The sequence below is a fragment of the Rhopilema esculentum genome, chromosome 8, assembly GCF_057945365.1.
Source record: "Rhopilema esculentum isolate cy_ngs chromosome 8, ASM5794536v1, whole genome shotgun sequence".
NCBI classification, from domain to species: Eukaryota; Metazoa; Cnidaria; class Scyphozoa; order Rhizostomeae; family Rhizostomatidae; genus Rhopilema; species Rhopilema esculentum.
Window position 1 is genome coordinate 3,268,555 of NC_142822.1, and position 11,990 is coordinate 3,280,544.

Below are 11,990 nucleotides of genomic sequence, written 5' to 3' on the forward strand. Positions count from 1 at the left end.
CTTCAGAGATCAATTCTTTAACGGAAATCAATGGCTATTGTTCAAAAATAATTATGGTTGTACTGAAGCACCTTAATTTGGCTACTTTAGGCTGGATGATATCTTCAACATTTTTCGACATTAGGTAACTTTAAAAACAGTTTTCAAGCCAATATGAAATAGTCTTTTTTAGTCTATTTCTGGAGAATCAACCTCAATTTTTAGAAAAAAACAATCATCTTTAACAAATGTTTCGGTCATCAATTTATGCAGTGTGATGAACTTTGGAAAGCCCCATCCCGGGTTGACTTCGGATTCAGGCCTCATGAAACTTGGGGACTTTCTATTACAAACCAATTCTTCCATCTTGTCCATGCGCTCATCGATGCTGTCGTTCTGATCAAGCAACGTGAAGAATAGACTCTTTTGAAATGGCCAGCTCAGTATTGCATCGTACTCTCCTTTATGAATGGTAATGTACACAGAAAGGTGTGTCCCTCGACCACTTGCGATGCCATTCAAATATATAACCGCCTGTAGTTTATACCCGTATTGGCTAGTGTAAATATAATCACTGAACAGGGCAAAATTGTCTGTCGTCTGGCTCTCTAGTATCAGTTTGCTGACATTTTCAACTTTCCAAATAAGCATGCCATCTCTTGAAGAATTGACCGTCTTCTGTATTGTGCTTAGCCAATCATCAATCATCTCTACTTTTTGCATGAACTTTACGACTTTTTTTTCTTTTAAACTCAGCTGATCCAATTTTAAAGCTACTTCGTTGATCTTTTCTCCAATCCCCCCTGGCACGTCTGCATTCATATCTGCCTCAATTTTGAGAGTGCCTATGATTTTTGATAAATTAAGCAAAAAGTTGACATATTTGATGAACTCTTAATAACATCAAACATGATAAAATTAGTTTATTCTGACATAAGCGGTGGTTTGATATAATAAATGCTCTCTTCGCAACATCACCATATTGATAAATGCATATATAATGAAATGCAGTAATAAATTTAGTCTGTCCTATTATTCTTTCTAATTCATTTGTTCAAATGTCCTTACAAACGATTAGTAGATGCTATAACGAAAGCTTATGACAAAAAACATATTCTGATACATGATAAAATGCTGTTATTTTGCATACCATTCTCCTGTAAATCCTTCTGAACTTCAATCATTCTTATTTCCACCCGATCCAACTTGCTGCAGACATCATTTATTTTCAACTCTTGCTGCTTTTCAAGCTGTTTCAGGCCTCTGACAAGTTTATGAAGATCCTCTTGTAGTTTCATTGCACTGATCTCGTTAGCTTGGTCTTCTTCATCAGATTCCGTTTGCTTTTCCCTGTCTGAATTTTTGCTTGTAGATTTGTCTTTTTCTTCTCTTGCACGAGGATTGAACACAGCGCTTAAATTGATATTATAGTTGACATTGATAAGCTTGTTAACGAATAAAAATAATCAACATCATCACCATCAACGCCATTATCTTAGATAAGGCTAGTTGTCGTTTTTTACTGGTCAATTGCCGTAATTCGGGAAATTTTGGCGTTAAATATCGTTTAAACATGCAATCTTCTGTGGAGCAATATACCTTATTGGAAACAGCTGCCTGGCTTGAAATATAGTCAATACCAAAGGGGCCATCTGATTAAATGGGGCTAAACGTAGATGGAGCTATTAATTTTGTAATTTCTCAGCATCATACAGTATTTGCCACAGCATCAGAAGACCTTAAGACCCTAAGACCCAGGACCCTTAGAAGCATTGAGTCATGATGAAATGGATTGGGTATACCCAAAGTGCCAAAATCCTCCGAGTCACGATTTTCATAACTGCGATGCTATTGGTTGACCTTAAACTGGTCACATGAACTCACCTCGTACTGATTAACAAAACAGTTTCCATCAATAGCAAGTTTTCAACAACGGATGCCAATATCACGTGAAACAGCAACGATCACGCCGAAACCAAAGGAACCCCTATAGAGAAGGCCTATTTACCCTTAAGTACTAACATCAAAAAGGACCCTTAACACCAGAAGGGTCTTCACCTCGATAAGACAATAGTTGATAGCAGTTGACTGCCACCATCGCACCATGGGGACATATCAAATAAATCAGAAAGTGACAAGGAATTTGAAGATCTTTCAAAGTCGTTTAACCTCTTGGAGTCAACCATAAAGAAGAGACACAGGTCAAGATCAAGGCCTGTGTCAAAGATGAAGATGCACGCACTTTCTTGCTGCTTGTCGCTTTTGCGTGATTTTTTGGATTCTGCCCTCCCTATTCTGAAAAAATGGCATTATTGGCAAATCATGGGGTGTGAAAACAGAAGTTTTCTATAAAAACGCTATTGTAAATTTGGTTTGGTGTGCAATATTTTAATTTTGGCATACTTTATGTATGCATCTAAGAGCATACTGTATGTACCCGCATACACTTTTTTTTATAAGAACCAGGAACCAGTAAATTTAAGTTCAGGCTGACTGTTCTTAATTTTTTCGAAAATCTGAGGCTGGATTGTTTTTAATCTGTTCTTAAATTAAGAGGGTGTAAGCAGTGCTATTGCTAGCTTTTTCGCTCTAAGGAGGTGTTCAGGCCTCATGTGCCAACAAAATGAGTGAGACAGCTTTAATTTGCTGACAAATTTGAATATTCACCGAAAAAGCACTCACACATCGCTAAAAATCCTCGAAACGTTGTTCAAAATTGCATTTTGCAGAAGCTCAGCCTCAGCTTGTTCTTAATTTGTTCTTAACTTTTGACCAGTTTTAAGGCTCGTGTTCTTATAAAATTGTTCTTATAAAAAAAAGAGTGTATAAGAAACTTGAAATATTTTAATAAGACAATTTGGTTTCTTATGCACAAGAAAGTGTTTTTAATCGACAAATATCTAAAAGCTACCTTCTATGTATTGTTTTTGGCTAAACTTTCAGGAAGTCAATATGAATAATAAACTAGATGCTACTCAAAATTAGAAAAAGTAGACGAAATGATTTTGGAACTGATATCTACTAACAGGGGTCAGATTAAAAATTTTCCCTCATAAAAAATAAATTAAATAAATCATTTGATAATTATTTTTTATAGTCCAATGGCAGAGGTTTTCAAGATACATTTTTTAATACCGTAATGCCTCGAATAAGCGCCCGGGCGCTTATTTAATTTTGAGCCTCCAGGGTGGGCGCTTATTCGAGGGAGGCGCTTAATCGAGGGGGCGCTTATTTAGAAAATAGATTTGCAAGTGACTAAAAAAATGAATGTGTTTTCAATTGAAGCATGTTATTATGATGGAAAGGCGAAAAATGAGAACGAAAACTACAACAAACTGTGTTGGTCATTCAATCTTTCTTGGGTGGATTGCCTTCCAATTATGTTGTCGTTGAAAATTCGAATAAGCGCCCGTTTCTGAAAGTTGAAGGATGGGCGCTTATTCGAGGGGCGCTTATTTGAGGGGGGCGCTTGTTCGAAGCATTTCGGTATAAGGATTTTTTGCAAAGCTTGCAGGAAAATATAAACAGTATTGTGGCAACCACTCTCAAAGGGAACAAAAGAAGAGATAACTAGAAGAAGCCCAAAAGGCTGCCGTAAACTTTCTTGTCGCTGTCTGACTCCATGACAGGTTTTTACGGTATGCCCCCGCAAGCTGCCAGCGTTTTAGACTGACTTCCTTTTACTTGCTTGATAAGAAGTGCAAGCAGTAAACCAAGTTAAATCTCGCTACTCAAATCTCTTTAAAATTTCATTAGGTTCATTAGTTTTAGGCCTTCGTCGTGGATTCATTAGATTCTATTGCAAATTACTTCTCCATTTGCATTGGTTTGTTAAACGGCTCTGCATCTTGTACCCATTTTACACGGGAGACCAACTCTGGTCCTAAATGGTTTCGGCAATGAAATGTTTGCACAAAAGAGGTCCCAAAAAAACCATACCGAACCAGGCTTTAGTTCAGTACTGGCTGCGTTGGCTTTTCTCGTTGTCTGATACCTAGGAAGATTTTGCGAAGGATGTGTTGTCAGTATTGTTCATCCGCAAAGAGAATATTATCCACCGCAAGAACCATGCTCTGTCTCTTTGTAAAAAGTTAAAGGCAATGCATTTACCCGTTTTAACAAGTGACTTAATAAAAAATGTTATACAAATGGAGGTGTGAGCTTATTCGGTCCGATTCATTCGCCCATTTATTGCGTGATGACAAATATTTAGAAAAGTTCAAACAAGTCTCGTTTTTTCTTTGACAAAGAAGTCATAACGAACTTGCTCCTTCACAGAAGTTGAATCCTAATGTAATATGTTGTTCACTTTCCTTTGAGACCCCTAGCCCCAAAGGAAGCTTCCCGTATAAAAAAATGAATCACGGCAGTGAAATCCTGCTATGGCAAAAGTTATGACACATGATAGTAGATAATCTGGATGGGAGAAGCAATATAGCCTCTTTTGTTGATTAATCAAGCAAAAACCAGATAATAATTTTACACTCTGTGGTTTCTTCTTTTCTCAGTAAATGCATTTATCATTCGTTTGCACAACAACACTCATTTATATGCCATCAATACTCTTTTCTCGAAAAAGGTCTTAAGCTTAAACAACCATGAAAAATACAAATATAATCCATGAACGGAATGTTGTATAAATATAGAAAATCACCTCTCTGATTTGCCGACAAACAGATATTGTTAAAAAAAACAGTTCTTAAAACCCCAGTCTATAATATCGTTTTACACTGTGCTATTTTAAAGCCTTTGTTATGTTATATTTAACTCGTTTTCTACGGCTTTCGTTTGATTTATTAAAGGTCTATCATTTAGTCCATAGAACCTTTGTTGGGCAACTATAATTGTCCAAGACTTGATTCCTCAGGCATATAAAACTTATGCCAGATAACAAAACATCGAAAACTTGTTGAATTGTCAATGGCTTGAAGGGTTTATGAATGTGCCCTATACAAGGGCAAAGATACAGGGGAGCAGTGGAGCCTTCAACCCCCGAAAACAATGAGTAACATGCTTTTATATTACCAAAATTAACTATTGTTATACTCATCTACCAGAGCTGGCCCCTTCTCAACAAAAAGTTATAATTCGACCCTTGACCCAATACATATGCTCAGAGTAAACGGTGAAATGTTGAGCAAATTGTGCATCCGTGTTGAAAGTTTTCAACTGGAAAATGGTATATGAAATTTTCGGACGATAACTTAATCAGGGTATTTCACTGTTAAACAATTTGCGACGGCATAAGTAGTGTCAGACAACTGAGTTGGGCAGCTGATGAGGAGTTTTTGCCACCTAAGAGTGCTTGATCGGCAAACGTTTCAAAAAATAAAGGGTGGTTCACCCATTTTGTTAGCAAATGGTACCTAGAAACCTTCCCCCCCCCTTTAGTAGCATAGCTTGCGATCGGCCTGCCAACCTGGCAAAATTCTGCGTAAAAACGCCGCAACCCCAATAACCTTTATATCGCCATAATTCTCAGATGCTTGGGTCTGGTAAATATTAGTATTAAAACAAAAATTAGGCGATAGGAACTGCCGATTCAGGCCTCGATCAGGAAACGAGGCATCAATTGAGACAAACAAATCTCCGTCAATGTTATGTTTGTTCAGGTCAAACATCAGACACACGTTTATCAAACAAATGTAGTCAATAAAAAGTGCTTTGATTTGCTATGCAGTTCTCTGTAACTTGCGCCTTGTGACAGCAATCCCCCTCCCGTCCTGAAGATTGCTTCAAATTGCAAAGAGATAAGTTAAAAGGCTGCTCTCTAAAGGCCATTTTTGTGCAGGTTTTTCTGGGAAATAATGTGATTTAAAAACAACGTTCGCTAAAACTCTATTTATATTCTTTTTGAAATTATGGGATTATTTTAAATTTCTGCTTATTCTCTATACGATTAAAACCCGAAGTTTTAGCGATATTGATACGAAAGTTTTCCTTTTTCGTGAGCCAAAAATTGATTTCTTCTCTTTTACCACCGTAATTCACATTAGCCTTTGGCGTCCTTTTACATATCCAGCGCAAACTTGGGCTCAAGCACATTCTGTTGCTAAAAGTTGTCACCTGGAATTATACATGGCATGGCCTCCGACGAGGAGGGACAGACCGCCTTATGCAAGAGAGAGCTTTTTTCAAAATCTTTTGTAATGGTGTTAAACTTTCCCTTTGCGGCAAAAAGAGGCTCTTGTCCATTTTCTCCACATTTTCAATTAATTTGGGGGTCATTTTGTAACTTCCTTTAGTAACTCCTTCCTGTTGGAGGTTTGTGGTAGGTTAAGCGATTTGCACCGAAGTGCCAGCCCAGCTCGCTCTCGATAATGTGGGAACGTAGCATCATGACTGAATTTCTGATATCTATGGCATGTGTTTCTGAGGGAGCTTTATGCCCTGTATTCTATAATGATATTTGATTCCTGAATGCGAAGATTATTGGTATTAATGTCGACCCAGTTTGGTAGGCTTTGCGGAGTCACTTAAGGTTAACAGAGATCATCTTTACTTCAGGACATTCAAGACTGTATTTCATCGCTACCCACACAATGCATATTGTACATCGCTGATAGACACACTGCTGGTACAGACAAGTAACATTTTTTTATTTTAATATAGCATCGTCCCGTCCACTATATCGTACAGTCCCGTCAGAACCCGCTTCCCAGAGAACGAAATTCATATTTAGGGCTGCCCATTGAGTTCCTTCTTATTCAGTACATTGTTATAAAGGAAACATGCTACAATTTGACAAATATTGGGGGGTTCCAGCTTCCCAAAGCCTCCCTAGCCCCCCCCAACCTCCCGGTTCCAATGGGCCTGGTTTACAGTCACACCCCGCTTACAGTCTTGAAAAGTGATAACTTTTCAGGCAACGTTTGTTCTGACTAAAAGCGGGTTCTACTGAACCAACATGTCAGACAGCAACTCGGCGTAATTGTCTTTCCATTGTTTGTGTTTTCTAGACTCAAAAGAACTTGTTGAGGCATTGATCAATACTTTTCTGGCTGCTATTTGTTAGAAAATCAAAAAAGAGAAATAATCATACCAAAATTTATGTGGTAAAATTCTTGCCAGCATCTTGAACTATCGTTGCAATTTTTCCCCAACGTGCTTTTGTTGCTAGTGTGAATGTAATTTGAATTCAAGCAACTGTTGTCAAGGGGATCTTTGGTTTGCCTAAAGAAATTCTTATGTCATCATCCTGAATAAAATCCGCAATTTCTCAAATTACAAAGCTCAGATAAGCTCACTCATGTATTGTGAGCAGGCCTGTAGGCAGCTAAACTAGATTTGGGGGGGGGGGGGCATGGATAAAAATATAGCCTTTTCTAGACCTGCCTTACGAAATACTGTCAGATCAAGCTGCGCTTATAAGATCTTCAAACGCAGTCTTCGCAAATAATTGGGGGCATTGCCCCCTTGCTCCCTGTGTCTACGGGCCTCATTGTGAGTGTCTTCCCTTCCCTTGAAGGCGTAGCTTAGCTTAACAGAAAGTTTACGAGAGATAAAAAATTGCGGGATGTGGGTCTATTGTGTTCCCAAATATGGCGATTTTGGGCCGAATTGCTCCGAGTTTAGACAATCATCCTAACTATAGGGGGCTTCAAACCCCTGCTCAAAGCCTCTCCTCCCTGCATGCCTCTTCATGAACATGTCAACAAAAAACAACGAGGCTATGAACTAATAGTTGTGTGCATATAAATTGTTTAAAAACAATGCATGTATGTAACTGGGATGGCGATGTATGCATAAACTGTTTATTAGCTTTCTCCAAGATCTAATTATGATGAAGGTGATTATTTTTTGTTTCTTAAAAAAACGCCAACAGCAGCCTATAAATTGCCCTTGGTACATAGTTAACTTTTGATGCTTTGGTACCCAGTGTACCTACAAATCTGTTGATGCAGTCTGATATCTTCTCATCATCAAGACGAGGCTATTGAACCTATCTCTTTTATGTGATGTGTAAAACTTATAAATACTTTCAATTACATCAAACAAAAAATATAATGATATTTGTAAAATGGTGTTCGCACTTTTTGAAAAGCCCATGAATAACAAAGATCTCGAGGGTCCCACATGTAAGGGTGTAAAGGCATTGCGAATAAATCATGAAACGTATATTGTAGATAAATCATAAACAGAGAAACGTTAATTTTCGAGTGGTTTTAAAGTTTAATTTCTACTTAAAAGACACTTGCCTTTTCCTGTTCTTGCCTACTAAAATCGTAAAGTAGAAAAAGGTTCTGTACAATTTCTTTCATTTCTTGGCTTTTCCATTTCCCATAGCTTTGTCAAAGATCAAAACGTGCAAATATTATCTGGATATTTCTATCGAACGTATCATTGCTGTGGGAGATTTTAAATTAAGAAACGGAAAAAGACCTTAAATTTTGCACAGGAACATGTCATTGCATGAGCTCTGTAAGCAAGGCCGATTTATTAATCATTAATATGCCTGATTTAGACAACTATATCATCTTATATGATTAGCCAGTAATCATTTCGCTATTACAATGACTTTTAAATGGATTATATTATCTTGGTATACACTGTGGAAACGGTATCATGAAAAGTGAAAAGATTAACAATTTTAACGTGGGGGAGAGTTATCTGTTGATGATAATGTTTTCTTAGCTGCTAGGAGGATGTAACTTAATTAATGAAAGTGGATTTGAAAAATAGAATATTGGTGATTTTTCTTTCAATGGTTTTTAAGCATGTAGAAAATGAATGGCCCGATGATATTGTAGAATTATCTCTTGGGGTCCATTGTTCCCTTCTAAACGTTCATTTCTCCTTGTTCCAGCGGCGAGACTCCAACCATAGACATTTTGATGGAAATGTACGCGCAATCTTCTCACACATGTTGGAGCAATAACACAGATTTTAAAAGGAAACAGACGGAAAATAAAGCGGTAATGTGTTGGCTTACTGTAATTCCTTGTACATTGTAGTAAAATGCAGTCCTTTCACGGTACAATTTCACAGACTTGCAGTAAAATATGTTTTACATGACGGGGTAATTTGGGCAAACATCGACAACATTGGCGATATCATTATAGAATACACGTGACAGAAAAAAATCGATCCTAAAGTTCTTTGTTCCTTTTGATTAACGTTGTTGCTTAATTAAACTTTATGAAAAAAGCAAATGAAAATGATCTTAGTAGATGCTAGATAACTGACATTTCAGGAAATCAACATAAATCATGTTAGGACAAAAGCCAGATAATTCATCATTATTAATGCTTAACCTAGCATTGCAACTGTTCCTGAATCACGCTCACGATACTGTATAAAAAGACAATGCAACACAAGTAAAAACACCTCTAGCATTTGCAAAAACAAGCTTAAAGCCTACTGAATTCAACGACTGAGTATAGTTTAAGGTGTTCAATAGTATAGGCCAAAACATTTGCAGTGCAACAGCTATGCTTATAGTTGTGAAAATTAAAGAGAAAAATAACAGTAATTTCAAAGGTTGATTTTGTAGAGGGTTCTTTTAGGATATTTGAGAACTATAGTCACTTTCTTTTTAAAAGAAAGAGAGCAACAAAAACAATATTCACATTTTATCAAATATATTTCAAATATAGACAATTAAGTTTTGAATATATTCAATAAAATAATTTTCCTAATTTTTAACTTAATTGAAATAGTAAAAGCTCTCAATTATGAGTAACACTGCTTTTAGATTGTTAGGGGGACATATTCTGGCTTTTAAATGAAAATATAGACATAAAGATGGATTTTCTACGTTGAGATTAAAATGCAATTCAATGCTTATAGTCTAAATATTTAGCATTTTATTGCTTCAACTTTCAACGTAAAAACAAATTAATTCAATCAAAAGCAAGTTTGTAAATTTGCAAAAATTGAAATTGAGAAAGATTATATCAAATTTAAACAATGCATATTTTTTAGCATATAACATGTAACTTTGTTTCATAAAGCAAATTGAACTCTATTAACATTTTTATTACAAACACGTTTTATAAGTAGAGTTTTCCTAAGCTCTTTGAGTCAAATTTAAAAAACTTAATGTATTTCATTATATCTAGTATTTATTTATTGGAAGTCTTTTAACTGCTATATAAGAATACCCACACAAGCAACCAACACCATTCATTTTTACTTTTTTGCATACAAGTGGCCTGAACATAATTGGGATCGTTTGATTAAGCATGAAAAGTTTAGACCATATGCTAGTTTCACAATGATCATCAAGTCACAAATTTCAAATGTTTGGTGTTGGTTGCTGCCAACATATTCATTTGAACATCCATTCTAACAATACTTTATCGAGATACGTCAATTTGTATGCAAATTGCTCTCATGGATGACATATAACATTAAGTTAGATTAGAAGCCCGTGGCAAAATTTAGAATTTAATTGCCTTTTTTCTGAGTTTTGCTAGTCGTTTAAAAAGTAATGTAGAGTGTATTATCTGCAATTTAATCAAAGTTTGAACAAAATTGAATATAATAGAATAAAGTTCAACAAGCTTCCACCAGGATATGAAATCCTTAGGGAAATGGCTTGGAATAAAGGCACATTGAATAAGCCCATGAGTGCTCCTTTAGTGCTTGGAAGCTTTATATTTGATATATGTAAACAAATTTGAGATGTACTTATTAACTTTTTCGAGAAATTTTTTGAGACGAGCCTTATATGTTGTGGCTGAAGCCAACTTTATTAAACATGACAGCAATCTATAACAGAAAAATGGATACCATCAACAAGTTTCGCCTATACTTGCCTATCTTCTGTACTAATAGAAAATACTAGAATCATTTTATGATTCCTACTAGAATTTGAGGCACCAATTCTTGCGCACAATTTTCTTAGCATTCTAAGAATCTGAATTTATTAGCCATCGTTAACTTCAGACATAGTGATTTATAGTATCTATGTTAACATCCCTAACATAGCAAGATGAATGACATTTTATGGTTCAATGCCTGGAAAATTTTTATCTTATTCGAGCTTAGAAAAATTTCTACAAGCAGGCATGAGGCACTCTTTTTGTGAAAAGAATTAGAAGTCAGAAGAAGATTTCGATGATCGAACTATACTGCCATAAAACTTTTAAACAAATTTGGGTTCATTTGCACTTGAATTTGCTACACAGTGATTTAATTTTGTTTTTATGTTTTGATAAACTTGCGATTATGTTTATGTCTGCCACTAGTATTTGATAGGTTCTGCAAAAAATTCATGATTACAGATTTTGTTGTTTTAAGAGGTATGACTCATGGCTCCACAAGATTATTTCAATAAATGAAGTGTTTGCTATCACCCTCACTAGTTAGCAAATCATTGTAGATTTACATTCTAGCTGTAATAAGATTTCGAGTTGAAGAATGCCATCTATATAATACATATATTTAATCATTATCAAATTTCTTTTCTGTTGCAACTAACATAGAAAGGCTTCAAGGGAGAAAGGTTTCAAGAACGAAAGACCTTTTATGTATCAAAGTTTAATTTTGTACTTGTAATGTTTATCACTAACTCCTTGATATTGGCTTGATCTTCTTGTATAACAACGATGAGATTAAAGGTTTAGAAATCAAGTTTGTCACATCTATTATTCTTTCAAAATAATTCAGTCTGACACAGTTAAGAAAAAACTAATGTTAACCGTATAAAGATTGTCTTAAAGTTTCCTTCAAAATTTAGTTATGATGAAGGCAATTTCTCCGGCTAAATGCAAGGCAAAGCTGTAGGCAACCTATAGTTTTGTTTATTGTTAATGGTGCAGCCTGATACAGTCTCATTATCAAGATGAGACTACCGTGAATTTCTTTTCTGCGATTGGTAAAGCTTGTGAATGTCGGAGGCTCGGTTGTACTCTAAACTTGACCGGCAAGCGGTGTATTTAGTGGCTAGCGTTCTGATGCAGCAAGAGCGCCAAAACGTGATGCGTTGCTAGTTGTTGCAATGTTGCACTTATATCCAAGATCAGAGAATACAGTGAGAACCGTATGCCTTCACAAGGACGGAAACT

The 11,990-nt window shown here is 35.9% G+C and overlaps 1 protein-coding gene across 1 annotated transcript; it reads right to left on the minus strand.

Annotated features, from left to right (window-relative positions):
• Positions 1-35: 35 nt before the first annotated feature.
• On the minus strand, positions 36-7,162 carry LOC135695068 (TNF receptor-associated factor 1). The gene is made up of 3 exons (XM_065214017.2): positions 7,022-7,162; positions 1,130-1,392; positions 36-824 (listed from the first exon to the last, which is right to left on the minus strand). Exons 1-3 carry the CDS (start codon positions 7,051-7,053, stop codon positions 169-171), a joined length of 951 nt encoding a protein of 316 aa, XP_065070089.2. The 5' UTR covers positions 7,054-7,162; the 3' UTR covers positions 36-168.
• Between the last annotated feature and the right edge of the window lie 4,828 nt (positions 7,163-11,990).